Genomic DNA, 19,583 nt, shown 5'->3' on the forward strand with positions numbered 1-19,583 from the left:
AACTGATATTCAAGACACAACTAAAGACATTATAGTAGAACTCCCAGGAGAAGCTCTCGGGGAGGAAATAACACCACCACCACTAGAACCAGTTATCACTGAACCAACTGATGAACTAACTCAAAAACAAAAAGAATTGAAGGATAAGATCATGGAGCATTTTCTGCTTAATGAGGAAAGGCAACGTTTACCATCACTAAAAGCTGTGCCTAAGAAAATTTTGGCCCCTATCATGAAAATGGTTAATGCAGTGTTTTCAACAATTGAATCGGGATCCATCTTGGAAACAAACCAGTTAATGTACAGCGCAGCTGTAATAGTCACTAATGAACTAGGCATTAAAATCAAAGTACCTAGTCACACAACAGAAAAAGCATCAAAGCCAAAGTGGAAAATCCGATTAGAACAAAAAGTAAAAAAAATTAAGAGCAGATGCTAGTAACTTAAAGAACATGCATGAGCAACGGCTTAAAAACAACAAAGTCATAGATTGGCTAACCAGAAGATATAAATTGGATACAAGAAACATCAATGAAGCTGTAGAGATTGTAAAACAGCAGATAACAGCAACAGCTAGAAAAATTGAAAGATATGAGGCACGAATCATCCAATATAAACAAAATCAGCAATTTCGATCAGACCAACGGCGTTTTTATCAAAGTCTTAATGTGAATGGTGACACCAAAAGTGAAAAACCAGAAAAGCAGGCCACAGTTGAATTCTGGAAAGAATTGTGGGAAAATGCAAAGGACTACAATAAGGAAGCAAAGTGGATACATGACTTTGAGAAAAGCATTGGCAACAAACAAATGCAAGTATTAGAAATAACAACTGAGATGGTCAAAAATCGAGTAAAAAAGGTAAAGAATTGGACATCACCTGGAAAGGACCAATTACATGGTTTCTGGCTCAAATATCTGACCAGTTTACATGCAATATTGGCCAGGCAACTGAATGAAATTTTACAAAAGGGCCAAATTGATGAATGGTTGACAACTGGAAAAACATACTTGATTCAGAAAGATGCAACTAAAGGAACAACACCTGAAAACTACAGACCAAATAACATGCTTGCCAACAACCTTCAAATTACTCACAGGCATTATTGCAGATAACATGATGGATTATTTGGAAACAAACAACATCTTGCCAGTAGAGCAAAAAGGCAACAAAAGAAGGAGCAGGGGCACAAAAGATCAGCTCCTAATTGATAAAATGATATTAGAAAATTGTAACAACAGAAAAACGAATTTGAATATGGTCTGGATTGATTACAAAAAGGCATTTGACTCACTGCCACATAGTTGGATCATAAAATGCTTAGAAACAACTGGCATTAGCAAAAATATTACATCCTTTACTGAAAAGGCGATGAAACAATGGAGAACTGAGTTGGCAGTAGGGAATGAGATCTACGGAATGGTTAATATCAAGCGAGGAATTTTCCAGGGTGATTTACTTTCACCTCTTCTCTTCATCATTGCAATGATCCCACTATTAGTAATCTTAAAAAAAATGAAATTAGGCTACCAAACAGCCAAAGAAGCTGAAAATTTTTTTGCATTTGCTATATATGGATGATTTGAAACTCTATGGAAAGTCAGAAATCGAAATCCAATCATTGACAAATACAGTTCGAGTATTCAGCACCGATATTTCAATGCAGTTTGGCATGGAAAAATGGGCCACTGTATCCATAAAAAGAGGCAAAATCACTGCATGTGAGGGAATTGAAATGCCCAATGGCCAACTAATTAAATGCAATGAAAATGAAGCCTAAAAATACTTAGGCATTCTGCAGTTGGATAACATCAAGCATGGAGAAGTAAAAACTATTGTCAGGCGAGAGTACACCAACAGAGTTAGGAAAATTTTGAAATCTAAATTGAATGGTGGAAATACAATCAAGGCCATAAATACCTGGGCAATACCAGTTATAAGATACACAGCTGGTATAGTTAACTGGACACAAGCTGATTTGGACATTTTGGACCGAAAAATCAGGAAATTAATGACAATGCACTACAGTTTACATCCACGTGGTGATACTGATAGACTATACCTGCCCCGAAAATCAGGTGGCAGAGGATTATTACAAGTGAAGCAAACAGTTGAAGAAGAAAAACATGCACTGGCTGATTATTTAAAAGAAAGTCAAGAACATCTATTAATCGAAGTAAAGAACAAAAAACTACTGAAGGCCCAACAGACGAAACAAGAATACAGAAAAGATGTGATAAAATCAAGAATGGAGAGTTGGCAGAACAAAGCACTGCATGGCCAATTTCTGGAAAAAATAAAAGATAAAGTGGACAGTGAACTAACTTGGTTATGGTTAACAACAGGTACATTAAATAAAAAAACAGAGTCACTAATCCTGGCTGCGCAAGAACAAGCTATCCGCACAAATGCCATTAAGGCTAAAATCGAAAAATCCTCTGATGATGCCAAATGCAAACTTTGCAAAGAAGCTGATGAAACTGTTGATCACATACTCAGCTGCTGTAAAAAAATCACGCAGACTGATTATAAATTGCGTCACAATTAAGTAGCACGAATGATCCATTGGAATTTGTGGAAAAATTATAATATTAAAACAGCAACAAACTGGTGGGAACATCAGCCTGAAAAAGTCACCGAAAATCAGATGGTCAAGATCTTGTGGGATTTTCGCATACAAAAGGACAAAATACTGGCGCATAATACACCAGACATCACACTGGTTGAGAAAAATAAGGTCACAATCATAGACATCGCAATACCAGGTGATAGCAGGGTCGCCGAGAAGGAACATGAAAAAAATCGCAAAATACCAGGACTTAAAAATTGAAATTCAACGACTATGGCACAAACCAGCAGTGGTAATTCCAGTGGTAATTGGCACACTGGGTGCTATTCCAAAAGCACTGGAATTACATTTAAAACAGTTAAAAATTGACAAAATCGCCATCCGTCAAACGCAAAAAGCCGCACTGCTTGGATCTGCACGCATATTACGAAAATACGTTACGACGTCCTAGGCCCCTGGGTGAGGCCCAACTAGTAACCAATGCCAATTCCGGCGAAACAACTGGCCGCTGTGATACAATTGTATAATAATAATAATAATAATCTCCCCTTCGAGGAGCTTTACCTTGTCGTGGTGGACGGGCTTGCGTGCTCTAATGATCCTAAGGCATATGCTGAACAGGTACAACCATATCAGACAGGTCTTAATTGAAGGGCCAGACAAAATTTGCTCCACAACCCATACAAATATGGTGAATACGAAAAAATGAAGTTTATGCCGGCTGAACCATCACTCGGATTAACATGGGTTCGGTTGGATGCTATGGCTCTGCGCAACATGAGCTACAGGGCTCAGCTCCCTCTGCTAGGTATCCAGGGCATGCAGCTGTCAAGCTACAGGAAGAAAAAGTGAAAAAGCGAAAAATCTGTACTTGGGAAGAAAACATCTCTATTATGAAAGCTTACTATCAGTCTGAGCCAGCAAAACGTGGATTTCAAAAACGAATGTATCAGATTTGGAAGGTGAACCACACGGACTGTGATATCAGTGAACAAAGACTAATGGACCAATGACATGTAATTCTAAGTCACAAATTTTTCACTATAGCAGAATTAATAGGAATCGAAGAGAAAGCAACTAATGGTCTGAGTATACCAACAAAGAAGAGTGACATCAAGAATGATTTGCAGACTCAAAAGCAAACTGAGGAAGAAAGGGAGGAAGAGGATGTTGAAATGGATGAAGATAAAGAACAAGGAAGCACTGAAGAACAAACACCAACAGATATCGCTCAATTAGCTGAGAAAATAAAGCATCAAATGGAAGATGCTGAAAGAACACATTTGCCAAAGCTGAACCAAGTGAACCGGAAAGAATTGAGAAAGGTACTAAAAAAGGTCAATGAGGCTGTGCAAACCATTCTAACCGCTACATTAGCTAAAACAAACCAGCTGATGTATGCAGCAACCTTCATAACCACCAAAGAATTGGGTTTGAAAATACAAAAGAACCAAAGAGGCAAGAAGAGGAAGCCTAAATGGAAAATTCAGTTGGAATTGAAGATCAAAAAATGGAGACTTGAGCAACTTGAAGAACCTAAGGCAAGGTCAGCTAAAGAACAAGCAGGTCAAAAGCAGCCTGGAAGCAAGATACGATTTGGAGAATAAAGAGATTGCAATAGTAATTGAAGAGCTGAAGCAGAGGGTTGTTGCTGTTGCTGAAAAGATTATAATATATGAAAACCGAGTAACTCAATTCAAGGAAAACTCACAGTTCAAAGCAAATCAGCACCAGTTTTATAAGAGCTTAGAAAGTGGAGATGGAGCAACAACAAATGAAAAGCCTGATAAAGAGAAAGCTCTGAAATTCTGGAAGAATTTGTGGGAAAACAACAAGAAGCACAACAGAGATGCGAAATGGATCAAACAGATTGAGGATTCTATTAAAGTGCATAAAATGAAAGATGTGAAAATAACAAAAGAAATGGTGCAAAGACAGTCAAGAAAAGTGAAGACCTGGAGTGCACCTGGACCAGATGAGTTACATGGCTTCTGGTTAAAGGCACTTACAAGTATGCACAAAAGATTGGCAGCCCAAATGAACCAGATCTTAAAAACACCTGAAAATGATGAATGGATGACAACTGGAAGGACATTTTTGATCCAAAAAGATAAAGAAAAAGGAAAAGATACTGGAAACTATAGGCCAATCATCTGTTTGCCAACAACATACAATCTCCTTACTGGTATTATTGCAAACAAAATTTGGATACTTGGAAAGAAATAACTTGCTTCCTGTAGATCAGAAAGGATGCTGCAAAAATTCAAGAGGAACAAAGGACCAACTGCTGATTGACAAGCTAATCCTAAAGAATTCAAAGAAAAGACGAACCAACCTGTTCATGGCTTGGATAGACTATAAGAAAACATTTGATTCAGTTCCCCATAGTTAGATCAAGAAATGCCTGAAAATCATTGGCATCAGCAGCAACATACAAAAATTCATGGAAACTTCAATGAACCTCTGGAAAACGAAGCTTATGGCTAATGAAGAAGTACTGGGTGAAGTTGAAATTAAACGAGGCATTTTCCAGGGCGATTTCCTTTCACCCCTACTTTTTATACTCTCAATGCTACCACTGACAATCATTTCGAAGAAGATGAACTATGGATACGAACTTGCAAAGAAAGGACTGAAAATTTCGCACTTGGTGTACATGGATGATTTGAAGCTGTTTGGTAAAACAAAAGCTGAATTGAATTTATTAATTGAAAGCACAAAAGAATTTAGCCAAGACATTGGTATTCAGTTTGGATTTGACAAATGTGCAACAATGGCAACCAAAGCAGGCAAGGTCATAGAAGATGATGGAATAGAACTTGAGAATGAAGAAATGATAAAGGCAGTAAAACCAGAAGAAGGCTACAAGTACTTGGGAATTTTAGAGGCCTCTGACTTAATGCATAATAAAGTCAAGGAATTAACTTCAGCCAAGTACATTCGACAAATTCGCAAGATATTAAAGTCCAAATTGAGTGGAGGAAACATCATAAAAGCCATAAATACCTGGGCTATACCTGTGATTCGATACTCTGCAGGAATAATTGACTGGACCTAGATGGAATTGGACAATTTGGACAGAAAAACAAGGAAGCTTATGACAATGAATCATGCTTTGCACCCTAAAAGTGATGTTGACCGACTGTATCTAGTAAGAGCAGAGGGTGGTCGAGGACTCCTACAACTAAAACAGACTGTGGAAGAAGAAAAACACAGCTTGAATGATTACACCCAGAAAAGTGAAGAACCAATGATTAAGAAAGTAAATAAAGGAGACCTTTTAAAGACAACTAAGCCAAAAGCTGAATATAAGAAAGAAGTATTTGAGAAGTGAGCTGAAAATTGGAAAGCAATAGCCAATACTTGAAAAGTATTGAAGGCAAAGCTGACCAAAAGCTAACTTGGAACTGGTTAAAATCAGGAGCACTGAAAAAAGAAACAGAAGACTTTATTTTGGCAGTTCAAGAACAAGCCTTAGCCACAAACTGCATGAAGGCAAAAATTCAACGTTACCACCAACAGCAAATGTCGCCTCTGTAATGAGAAAGACGAGACAGTCTGATCAGTGAGTACAGCAAAATTTCACCAACTGACTACCTACAATGCCATGACCACATTGCTAAGATCATTCACTAGAAATTGTGCCAAAAGTTTGGATTTGAGTACAGCAAAAACCACTGGGAACATCAGGTTCAGAAGGTTTTAGAGAATGAGAAAGTCAAGATCTTGTGGGACTTCAGAATTCAGACTGACAGCACTTGGCCCACAACACTCCTGATATAACAATAGTTGAAAAGTAAAAAGCATGGTTCATTGACATTACAATACCTGGAGATGCACGAATTGAAGATAAACAGCAAGAAAAAATCACAAAGTACCGGGACTTGCAAATTGAAGTTGAGCAACTGTGGAAAAAGAAATTGTGTGTTGTCCCAATTGTAATTGGAGCCCTTGGAGCAATATCTAAAGGGCTACCTCGCTATTTGGAAATTTTAAATTTATCAGACTTGAACACTCTGATTCTACAAAAAACCACCCTACTTGGAACAGCTTATATCCTCCGATGTTACCTTAACAGTTCCTAGGTCCTTGGTTAGGACTCGAGCTGTTGAGCTACCAACCAGCCCCAAAGGCTGTGAATCTCACCAAAGATTAACCACATAATAATAATACCTAGGACTCTGACAGCAAACTGTATCAACCATTAGCACCAAACAATTATATTTGTGATGCATTTTTGAATGTTCAATTAAGCATGGCTTTAGATGGGAGCCATCAAGAAAGAAACAGTTTAATACTTGCTGCTCAAGAACAAGCACTACAAACTAATGCTATGAAAGTGAAGATACAAAAATCCACTAACAATTCAAACTGCCAACTTTGCAATGACAAAGTCGAAACTGTTTCACATTTAATATGTGAATGCAGCAACATTGCAAAAACTGATTATAAAGCTAAACACGACCGAGTTGCTAAATTAATCCATTGGTCATTATGCAAAAAATACAACTTACCTGTATCCAAAAAGTCATGGGAACATAAAGTGAAAAAAGTTATTAAAAATGAGAAGGTGAACATCTTGTGGCTTTTTCAAATACAGACGGATGGTCATTTGGAACACAACACACCAAATATCACAGTTGTTGAACCCGAAACATACAATTTATTAATATCTTGGTACCAGGGGACACCAGATTCAAAGAAAAAGAACTGGGAAAAAAATCACAAAATATTGTGACCTGGCCATCGAAACCGCGATTATGGATGAAACATGTAACAGTGGTACCCATTGTCATCGGTACCATGGTACTTTGTACCATGTCCAAGAATTTTATAAAATACACCAAGGAATTGCAGCTTCCTGCAATAACACCAGCGGAACCTCAAAAAACTTTGTTACTTGGAACATGGTACATCTTAAGAAGGTACTTGGTTGATACCTGGGACACTGGCAGCAACCTGTATCAACCAGTAGCACCAGTCAATGGTATTTGTGATGCATTTTTGAGTGTTCAGTTGATTGAGTTTCATGTTTAATGAATAAAGTAAATAATAATAAAAATAAAAACAACAACAATATAAAGATTAGCAGATGTATTAGAAAGTGAGGATCATATAGTGTTTAACGTATTACGATCACAGAAATAAAAGTTGTCCATTGATAATCATGGAAACTCACAGAATTGCTTTAATTCAGTTCAATCTAGTTGTGGAGCAAATTGAAGCATTGTGATGCCTGCTGAGTTAAACTATGAAGGAGAGATAAGACATTATTTATTACATTTTTACCTGGATTTTATTACTTTATAAGTAATTCAAGGCAGTGAACATACATAATAAAACTTATGATCACAATTGGGGCCAGAATTTTAGTTGCTAAGTGTTGTTGCTATTAGCAAGTCATCACATGACTGGACCTGATTTCCAACTATTTTTACTATAGTTGTTAAGCAAATAATTGCTGTTGATTGTGCAACAGTTGAATAAGTTGTAAGGTATATTTTCTGACATCACAGTAACTTTGAATCATCATTAAATAAACGGTCATAAATTGAGGATTATTTCTATTCTTTCTTTGTCCTATTTTCCCCACAACACCTCACCCTGTGAGGTGAATTGGACTGAGAGATAATAATTGTCCCAAAGTTACCTAACTGGCTGTCATGCTTAAGGTGAGAATAGAACTTACAGTCTCTTGGTTTTTAAATGAATATTTCCACCTAGTTAAAACTTATACCACTATGCATTTGCTAGTTATGAAAGCTATTAATGTGTTCTGAATTAGCCAACTGCTTAGCTAATTAAATACATAAATCTGAATTATGAATTGCTTAGTATCCAGGAGTAATCATATATCTAATTTGGCAAATCTTAAAATACTTTCTGTAATTTACGAAGCTTTGATTTTGAAGAACAGATCTCTGAAATCAGTGCTAAATATATAAATAAAGCCTTAAGCATCTGTTTTAGGACTCAAGCTAAACAAACTGTTAAACACAGTAAATTCTTTTGTAAATGATAAACAGAACTTTCAATTGTATTTTCAGGAGGGAAAAAATGACATGCATCTACTGCTTCCCCTGTAATTTTATCCTGAAAACAGTTACTCAGATTACAAGGGAAAAAATGTAGGTTATTTACAGAAACCAATGATTTCATAAGATTGTACAGTACATTAACATATTCATTTCAGCAGAATAAGAGACATCTTGGTTGCCATCATCATACACAGTACGAGATTATTGACAATCATTTAGGGAGAAGGCACATCATCATCTTAGGTGACACTGATCCCTACAGAAGTCAGGGGAAAAAAACTTGGCTTTGCAATACAGGGACAGGACTTAGGAGAAATGATTTCAACCCCTGGGAAGTAGTTAAGGAACACAAGAGTAACAATGGGAATTTTTCTACAAATGCTCCTCTCACTAATATATTTATCCAGTTATCTGTATATTCAACTGTATTAATATTATTTAAAAAGTCAAGTTCAGTTTCTCTCCTGAATACTGTGGTTTCTAAATACAGGAAAAGATATGCCAATTGAAGAGGAAATTAGATTAGTCTATAGCTTTGCAAATAAATGGTCTTTTTTCTCTCTAAATAAATATCTCTGAACTTGAAGCTAGATAAACATGTATCACTTACATTTAATAACTGTTTTGGCCAAATCATCTAGCAAATCTACTCACAGAATTTTGAAAAGACAGACAGGAAATAGATAAAAAGTCCCTTTGACTATAGTTCTTCCAAAATCTGATGCATGCAATTCATCATAGTTCTGGAAGTTCTCATTACAAATTCTATATAGTTTCAATTTCATACAATTTTGCTGTTTTATTCTTGCTGATATATTCTAGGTACCCTGTACATTATTTTCTATTAGAGCTCTTTTATCCCAATGGCCTGTTATATTTTGTGATAGGACTTTGTCTTTCCAGCTATATATGTGATAAGTGCATGTAATTTATGCACAGGTTAGTGTAGATCCAGAGTACTTACTTTCAGATTTAACCTTTTGTTGGGGGAGAAAAGGGTGTAATGCGACTAGTATTAGCTAAGGGCTATATGGAAAAGATGTTTATGGCATGAAATAATTTGTTTTTATTTCTGTAAAAGGGTAACTACGGACTCTTATACAATTGCACAAATATCTCCCTTTCTGTGGGGAGTTAAAAAGGGGTCCAGGAAGAAGTGGCCAAATCCACACAGACCTTCCTAAGCTTTCTGCACTGGTATCTATTATTCATGGAATTGTGCGTGTACCGGAGAGAGAATCCACCTTATAGGAAGTATAAGGCAAGTCAGGGCGCTTTTTTGCCTGTTGCAATTTCCCGGAGCCTGTATTGCTGGGAGTTTCTGCTTAGCGTGTGTGATCAACTAAGTAAGCGAAGGGGAGAGGTCAGCGCCTTTCTCTCGGATTTCGGCTGCCCTTAGCGTCGGGCAACTCCAGCGGAGCACCAAGCAGGGCTGTGGCCGGGCGGAAGTGACGGTCGTTTCACCTGCTGGGCTGCAAGGGGACAGAGGAGGGCGGCGCGAGCCGGCGACTGTCCGTTGGGAATTCGCTCGAGAGTCGCTCCTTTTCCTCTGGCCGCCGGCGACTGTTCTCTCTCGCTCTCTCGCTCTCCCCGCCATGGCATCGCTGCTGCCGCTCTTCTGGGCTATAACGTTTCTTTGCGCAGGTAAGGCTAGAAATCAGCGAGGAAGAGCAGAAATCCCCCACCCCTCCGCCCTCCGTTTGCCCACCCCAACCGCCTTTGCCCCATCCCCCTCTTCTCCCGCCACCCTCGGTTGCCCAGCGTTTCTTTCGCCAAACTCTCCCTGGGAGATGGGAAAACAAAGGCTACGAGTTAAAGGGACTGGAGCTTGGATGGATCGCGTTGCGAAATGACTCTGTGGCTCCTGTATTGTTGGGGTTTCGCGAGAGGGATCGGTTGAGAAAAGGCTCCGAAGAGGCGTGAGAGGGAGAGAAAAGAAACGCGCCTTTTTTTTTTTTTGCCTACTACTGAGTCCTTTAAAAAAAAAACTCTTAGCGGTTCTCTTCCCTAGGTTAGTTTTTTAAAAAACCACTAGTATGTCGGCCTCTTTCTTTTGGTGAAATCTTACCCTCTGGGGGGGTGGGGCGAGCAGGAGGTATCAGGATTTCACTCTCTGATGATTCACCGGAGGCATTGTTGTGAGCTCTGGACTCGCGTAACTACTACCCTTCCCTACGCCCAGTAACAAAGTCCTTCGCCCTCTCAAGTAGTGAGCCAGGCGAAGAATTGAATTGAAAGATGTAAGAGCAAAGCATGTTTTTAAGAGAAGCGCTTACAATTACACTTGTTTAAAAAAAAAAAAACCTTTCACAAGTTTTAACCACCCTCATGATCTTTACTCCATAAATCCGTGTGATATGAGGCAGGTACTGCCAAATTATTTCCAAATAAGCTGCCCTGATGTAATTCTAAATGAAACAAAAGCTTTTCTAACAGTCTCTTTCTGATCAGAACGTGGCCTTGTTTTGCTTCAAAGCAAGGCTTCTCACCACCTTTGCAAAAGTGCGAAAAGAACATTTAAGGGTATCCGTTGTCGCCCAATTTAGGACTCATTTGCTTTTTTGAAACTTAAGTTTTGTAGCTTTACTAAATGTAGAACAGAGGAGAGTTATTAGAAATAGATACACCTCACCCATTTCAGACCAGCCTGTATTGAACTTAGGGCTTCTAATTGACAAGTTCAGGGCTGTAGAATTGCAAAGTGTATTCTTTAAACCTTAAGTCTTTTATATCTTTAACACTAGTCACTAAAGATACAGCCGCTAGGAGCTTTTATAGGGCATGTTTTTGCATATATTTTTGTAAAATGCCTTCCAGAAAAAAATGTTAGAAAGAATCCAAATAACTACATAAAGTACTTTTTAAACTCTGGAAGTATTTGTCCTTAATATGTGTTTGAAATGGGTATAGTTTTTAATTATACCCATCTCGGGTATAATTAGTTTAGAAATCATGCTGCAGACTATACTCAGATGTTTATGATTGGACAAATTTATCCTTACCTGCCATTTTAGACCCACATTGAGAAAAATAAAATTAAGGTGATAACTAAATTAAAATTAGTAAGTAACCTTATTCAAATATGTATTCTTGTACAATAACAACTAGAAGTACAGGTAAAACAAGAAGACATTTGCTTAAATATTATGCTAGATCCTGAAAGTTTTATGTAGCAAGTATTAAGCTTAGGATATACAAATGTGTTGGTTATTTAGAACATATTTTCAGGTGTTCTCCAACACAACATTTTTAAATTAAATTTGTATGCCATCCAACTTCCAGAAACAGACTTTGGGTCTACAATTTTTTTTTAAAAAAATACACAGATCCTTATGAAGGATTCTCTTCATAAAGTTGAATTATAATAGGATTTAAATCATTTAATGTCACCAAACTGCTGTCTTGCTATAATTATTTCCTGTGTTCAAGATACAAGTATCAAACTGCACACAGTTAGAATTCAATTTATACCAACACCTGTGAGGTTAAAAGCTAGGGAAACTAAAAGCTTTTCAGCACTTTCCAGGTCTTTGTTTCCTGTCCAGATATCTTATGCCACTGTTGATGTCATAGTTTTGCAACATTACTCATAGGATAAAAATTCTTTTGGGTCATCAAGCAATATTTTGTGTACATATCCATGTCTGTATATCATGTTCACTTTTAAATACAAACTACTGAAATAGGAAATTCAAACAGCTATTTCCTCAGATGTTAAAGAACTAATTATGATTCACAAAAAGTATCCCAAAACATTAACAATTTAAAAATACAAATTTTGCCTTGTAACAATAACTATAAAATAATTCTGAACATCCTATAGAATCTGAGCAGGCAACTTTAGCCGTGTAAACTTGGCAGAACCACATATATGTACAGGAGATGTGTCCTGTAGAAATGATCCTGTCAATCTTCCTTTTGCTTGCCACCCAGTCACAAAATTCTAAAGCTGAAACATCTGTAAATGTACACTTTTAAAACTTGTAATTATGCATGTTCAAAAGTTTTGTTTTAATAACTTCAGACTAGTTAAAAGGTACCACTTTTTAAACTCAATCTAAGGGTTTCAAAAATATTCAAAAATATTCAAAAATAAGGATAGTCCTCAACTAACTACCAGAGTTGGGACTGGAATTTCCATCATAAGTCATTGCGATCATAAGCTGAGTCACATTTGATTTTAAATCATTTTTTACAATTGTCATAAAGTGAATCATGACAGTTGTTAAGTGGTTCAGCTTTCTGAATGGGTGTCTTTTTTGCTAAATTATGATCACATGACTTCAGGATGTGCAACAGGTTGTAAATGTGAATTACTTGCCAATTGCTCAAATTGTGATCACTAGTAATTATGACTGCCGGAGTGGAATGACAGTAGGTGATTGTAGATCACTTTTATCAAAGCCATCATAACTTTGAATTAATGTTAAATGAACAGTTGTAAGTTAAGCTCCACCTGGTTGAATTGACCTTTGGCTGGTGCATAATATTTAAATTCCGGTTACAGAAAATGGTATAATTAAAAATAAATGAAGTAAAAGAAAAAAATGTAAAAGCAAGCAAAATCATAGCTAGGGTCAAGTGAAAAACGTATCAGACATATAATGACATAAATAAGAGAAGGAATTATGTGCAGGAAGGAAGGACAGATGAAATAACCACAATGCGGAAGCACCTGTACATTTTCTGTATTTTGAAGTTTAATACTGCAAATACTTACCTTAAGTATGGGATAATGGTAAACAGATTCTTTTTCTCCTACTATACTGATTTAATAGCTAATCTGATCACTAGTGACATCATGTATGTCAAAATAAAAATGCCACAGAAGAGGATAACTTCCTTTCTTGTTCTTTGGCAGGTACAGAGAGATTTAAAATGAACGACGATCTTTCTTGTCACAGAGCTATTCAGAAAGTAGGAAAAAAGTGATTAGAAGGGAGATACTGTAGTATGTGAAGGGGTACTAGCATCAGAACTACATATTATGGCATTTGTCAGAATCTGCACCCATTCAAATTTATGAAGCTCCTACCAACAACAGTTTAATCTCCTTTAAGAATAGCCTTTTCTCCCTATTGCAGCTACAGGTAGTTTTGGCTTATGACCACAATTGACCCCAAAATTTCTGTTGCTAAGTGAGACAGTTGTTAAGTGAATTTTGCCCCATTTTACAACTTTTCCTGCCACAGTTTTTAAGTGGGTCACTGCAGTTGTTCATTAATACAGTTGTTAAGTGAATTTGACACCCATTCACTTTGCTTGTCAGAAGGATGTGGTAGGTGATCACAGGGCACTGCAACCATCATAAATATGAGTCAGTTGTCAAGTGTCTAAATTTTGATCCCATGACTATGGGGATGCTACAATGGTTGTAAGTGTGAAAAATGGTCATGTCACTTTTTTCATTGCCATTATAACTGTAAACAGTCATTAATTGACCTGTTGTGGTCAAGGTCTACCTGTACTGGTTAAAGCAGGGAGAAGAAATGAGAATTTTTGGCTTTGATTTTCTATACTATATTATGCTATTGGAGTTATTACTTCAAAAGGTGTGCAACCTTGGCAGAAATTTATCTATTCCTGTAGTAAGGATTTATAAAATCACCAATGTCTGAAAAAAATTATGAAGTTTTATATCCTCTTAATACTAAAAATTGATAATCCAATGAAATTAATTGCCAGGAGCTTCAAGAAAGTAATAAAGTATTGGTACATCATTTGCTAGCATACAATTTATAGAGTATATTGCTTCAAGAGATGATCACATATTTGGATAAAAATACATCACTAGCTACTAATATTCTAATAGTCACCTTATCAGTGAGAGAGGTGGAACATACATTTAATAAATAATAATGTATTTAGGTATTTAGCCACTCCTATTTGAAGAGACTATTTGTTGCTGAGGAGCAACAGAATATTGTTTTGTATCTTTTATGTGATACTGGTTTACTCATGGGAAAAACGGAATTGTTAGAATTGTTAGACTAGCAGAGTAAAATTTGAAATATTTTAATGCTTGATCTTGGATAAAGTGAGCACTTCTTCATTCATGAGTGGTGTGCAGTTTGGAAGTCCTTGTGTACTTGCAGCTAATGTTGTTCATCTCTAGAGTCACTTGGGCTGTTGGAAAAGAGTGTTTGCTGTGAGTAGCCTGACAAAACTATAAGTCTTGACCTGTTTCATTTTGTAGTCCAACAACAAACTTGCCTGTTTTGGTTATTTTTTTTTTTTTCAAATATTTTTATTCATTTTCACATTCCATTTTACAGTCACTTATATACTGGATAATTGCTATAAGAAAAGAAATAGAACAAGATAAAAAAGAAAACACAACTCATCATTCACAACCCCACCTGACACTTCCATCCTCCATACACCCCATCTTCCCCCTCCAACTTTCCTTTCCTCCCTCTAACACTCCCCTCCTACTTCCCTTTCCCCTCAAACCTTCCTTCTCCCCTTACTCCCAGCACGCCCTCCTTACATTCCCCTTACTCCTTCCTTACTCCTCCCTCTTCTTTCCCTCTACCTCCCCCCTTGGTGTATTCCTTTATTCAACTGTTGTTTATTAATATAGTATAATAAAAAATAAAATAAACCAAGGAAAAAAAAATATAAAGAAAGAAAAGAAAAGAAAAAAAAGAACAACCGTATACAAGTGCATTCTTTTTCTTATTGAGACTATATTAACACCCACCCACCCACCCACCCTAAATCCCCATCCCTAATCCTCCCGACTTCCCAGGGCCCACACCTGGCACTGCCCTCTGTCTAAAGTATCTTATGATCGTATGGATTAAAAATAAAAGTAATATATTAAAAAAAAATAGATAAAAAGAAAATACAAATTATATAAAGGAAAAGAAAGGAAAAGAAAAGAAAAAAAGAAAAAAAAGAACTCTTTGTATTAAGCTCAGCCCCCCATCTTTATTTATGTTTAAATAGTGTAAATCATTCTATATGTATTTTATTCTCGTCTCTTGCTTCTTTGTTATTTACCCCAACCTCCTGTAGACTCTCCAGATTCCGCATGCATTTTACCCTCAGCCCTTGCTTCTCTGATATTTACCACTATCAAATTTATGCAGACATTAGTTTACAATCTAACTCAAAATAATTTCACCAAGCTTTCCCTTCTAATAAAAATTAAGTAGCATGGATCATTCCACATATTCAAATAATACTTTCAACAAGAATCAGTTTACCTTCTTTTTGTTGTTCGTTCTAGAACATTGGTGTCAAATTTGCAGTGTCACATTGCCGTCACATGACATTCTCATGTGCACTGCTCAGAGAGCCCAAGATGAGAGAGCCCCATCTTCAAGCCCCTCTCACTCTGGGTTATCAAGTTCTGAGCAGGAAGAAGGGGAGATTTTCGCCCTTTCCGAAGACGAAAACCCCACCCCTGACAAGCCAAAATTCTCTGGCCTGTTTCAACCGTCATTATTCAAGTCTATCTTGCACAAAGCCATGACGGCCACAGAGTTAGGCCCCACTTCCAGACCTGAGGCCTCTCAGGCTTCCACTTCCAAGGATCTTAAGCATGGGCTGTTCAAAGAGACAGTAGAAGCTCCCGAGGTTATTCCTGTGCCAGACCTATTTATGGACGCGGTACAGCGCCAGTGGCTACAGCCAGGCACCCTGACCAACCCCAGTGGGGGGGGGGATAGAACTCTATATGCAGTAGAAGATAAAATGGAGGAAATCCTCAAATTCCCAGAAGTAGATGCCCCAGTCGTGTCTCTGACTTCCAATTCCAACCTGCCAGCTGAGCTCCTAGAGGGACTTAAGGCAGAAGATAAGAGGTCAGAAAAGGCATGTCAGAAAACACACATGGCGTCTGCCTGGGCCATCAAGGCATCCACCTCTGCCTCCTTTTTTATTAGGGCCACCCTATTCTGGTTGCGCCAACTCAGGTCCAGACCCCCGCCCAGGAAATCTAGGTGGCGCCATGAGCTAACCAAGATTATTACCGCTGTCGAGTATTCGGCGGATGCCACCTTGACAGCAGCAAAATTCTCTTCCAGAGCTCTAGCTTCCAATATCACCTCCTGCCGCCTCCTATGGCTCAGGCACTGGCAGGCTGAAATGAAGGCTAAATGGAAGCTGGCATCGGCCCCATTTAAAGGGGGCTTTCTGTTTGGAGAGGCCCTGGACAAGTTTGTCACCGAAACCAAGGACAAACGCAGGATCCTTCCGGCAACCTTTAAAAGGGGTGACCGGAAAGGGGCGGGATCCTTTCGTAAGAGACCCTACAGGAGCCAGGAAACAGGGCAATCTTCTCACCCTTCCTCCTATCAGAGGCCCTTTCAGGCAGGGGGGGATAGGCACCAAGACAGATCCTTCGGGGCTCGTGCCAACCAATCCCAGTCTTCCTTTTGGAGACCATTCCGAGGAGGAGGAAACAACAGTGGTGGATTCCGGCCCTTTCGTAAGGGAAAGTGACGGTCACAGGGATCCCCCCATCGGGGGTCGGCTACGGCTGTATGCCGACAGGTGGGAGGAGATAACATCGGACAAGTGGGTCCTCAACACCATTCGCAAGGGCCTTCTCCTGGACTTCCTATCCTTTCCCCAAAGAAAGTTTATCCGCTGTCCTACCCCCAGGAACCCAGAAAAGAGGGAACGCATGAGGGCAGAAATCTGCCATCTCCTAGTGATAGAGGCGATAGAGCCAGTCCCCAGGGATCAGCAGGGGAGGGGCTTCTATTCGATCCTCTCCCTAGTGCCCAAAAGTTCAGGGGGGTGGAGGGCCATCTTGGACCTCAAGAGCCTAAATCAGCATCTGGCTTACAAGAGGTTCAAGATGCAGTCACTCCACTCCATCCTGGGCTGTGTGAGGGAGGGGGACCTATTGACATCAATAGATCTCAAAGAGGCCTACCTGCATGTCCCCATCCATGTGGCCCACAGGCGGTTCCTGAGGTTCTACGCGGAAGGGAAGCATTTCCAGTACAGGGCTCTTCCCTTCGGGCTATCATCGGCGCCCAGAACATTCACCAAAATTCTGGCAGTGCTAGCGGCTCATCTCCGCAACCATCCGGTTCGTCTGGAATGTTATTTAGACGACATAATCATTCACTCTCTCACCACCAAGCAGGCACACCGCGATGTTTCTCTAACTGTGCAGACCCTGCAGTACCATGGCTTCTCTGTCAACATGGAGAAGAGCCAGTTCCGACCATCCACCTGTATACAGCACCTGGGTGCGGTCATCAACTCCACCTCCTGCCAGGTATTTCTTTCGCCAGACCGGCTGTCGAACCTGAGACGCAGAGTGAAGCACTGCAGCCTTGCCAGGTCGGTACCCATCATTCAGCTGTCCCAGCTCCTAGGTATAATGATCTCGTGCCTGGGGGTGGTTCCCTGGGCTCGCCTTCACGCCAGGGAGCTGCAGTGGTTTCTGCTGCCAGTGCAGAGGGCCAGGAACAGCAACTCACTCAGGCGGGTTCGGCTCCCACGAAAGGTGATCCGGTCTCTGGCATGGTGGAGGTCCAAGGCAGTCAGGAAGGGCTGCCTGTTCAAGGAGCCGGAGAGACTAGTTGTCACCACGGATGCCAGCCTCCTGGGGTGGGGCGCCCACTGTCAGGGCCACCTAGCCCAAGGCCGATGGACTCAGAGGGAGGCCGCCCACAGCATCAATTGGCTGGAACTGAGGGCAGCTCGCCTAGCGCTGAGAAAGTTCGCATCTCTAGTAAGAGGGGCTCATGTACTGTTGATGATAGACAATGTGGCGACAAAAGCGCACATAAACCGGCAAGGGGGCACTCGATCAAAGGCCCTCATGCTCGAGGCAGAAGCGCTGGGCAGGTGGGCGGAACGTCATCTGGCTTCTCTCAGTGCAGATCACATCTCCGGCGTAAGCAACCGGGAAGCAGACTGGCTGAGCCGCCAACGCATCGACCACTCGGAGTGGCGCCTGCACCCGGACCTGTTCCAGCAGATCGTGAGGAGGTTCGGCAAGCCACAGGTAGACCTGTTTGCCACACATAACAACACACAGCTCCCACGCTTCTTCAGGCGCTACCACTCGCCCCAGGCGGAGGGAACAAATGCTCTGAGGTCAGCGTGGCCTCAGGGACTTCTGTATGCCTTCCCTCCACTTCCGCTCATCCCTCAAGTGGTGAACAAGCTCCTGACCGAAAAGGCAGACCTCATTCTGGTGGCTCCCTTCTGGCCCAGAAGGCCCTGGTACGCAGACCTGGTCAGCCTCTCAGTTCAAAGACCTTGGAGAATCCCCCGGGACAAGATTGCCCTCAGCCAGGGGGCCATCACCCATCCGGAGCCCCAGTGGCTGCAGTTAGCCGTTTAGCACTTGAAGGGGAGCTCCTGAGAAAGCAAAAATTCTCTGACCAGGTCATTCGAACAATCCAAGTGTCCAGGAAGCCCTCTACGACTAGAATCTACGATGCCACCTGGGCCGCCTTCTCACGGTGGTGCAAGACTAGGAACATAGAGGCCTCCTCAGCCTCGATCCCCCAGACCCTAGACTTTTTGCAAGAGGGTCTGGATAAGGGCCTTGCAGTCAGCACCCTCAGACGCCAGGTTGCAGCGTTGTCTACCATCCTGGCAAAGGGCTCCTCTCGCTCGCTGCGTCAGCTCCCCCAGATCAAGAGCTTTCTCAAGGGAGCAGCGAACATCAGCCCTCCCAACTGTTCACCGGTATCCGTCATGGGATCTTCCATTTGTGCTTTAGGCCCTGACCAAAGCCCCATTTGAGCCTTTAAAAAAGACCAGTCTGCGCTACCTCACCATCAAAACCGCTTTCCTGGTGGCCATTACATCCGCTCGCAGGGTAGCCGAGCTTGCTGCGCTCTCTGTCAGGGAGGATTTGTGCGTAGTTCACCCGGACAGAGTAATATTGAGACTTGATCCGTCATTTCTCCGAAAATTAACTCTCTGTTTCACAGGACTCAAGAACTTATTTTGCCCAACTTCTGTCCCCATCCTTCTCACCCTAAGGAGCGTGA

General features: G+C 40.3%; 1 protein-coding gene across 3 annotated transcripts in view; it reads left to right on the forward strand.

Annotated features, from left to right (window-relative positions):
* Window positions 1–9,976: 9,976 nt before the first annotated feature.
* The window catches only part of CXADR (CXADR cell adhesion molecule), a 30,177-nt gene continuing 20,570 nt past the window's right edge, over window positions 9,977–19,583 (forward strand). The window contains exon 1 of one of the 3 annotated variants that reach the window (XM_087721550.1): window positions 9,977–10,251. In XM_087721550.1, the coding sequence (XP_087577676.1) occupies window positions 10,203–10,251 (49 nt within the window). In that variant the 5' untranslated portion in view covers window positions 9,977–10,202. The remainder of the gene's footprint in view (window positions 10,252–19,583) is intronic. The other 2 variants (XM_014055115.2, XM_014055125.2) reach the window with 2 other exon arrangements.

Source organism: Thamnophis sirtalis, unplaced genomic scaffold, assembly GCF_051295495.1.
Source record: "Thamnophis sirtalis isolate CommonGarterSnake01/CBP01778 unplaced genomic scaffold, rThaSir2_p1.2 scaffold_8, whole genome shotgun sequence".
NCBI lineage: Eukaryota > Metazoa > Chordata > Lepidosauria > Squamata > Natricidae > Thamnophis > Thamnophis sirtalis.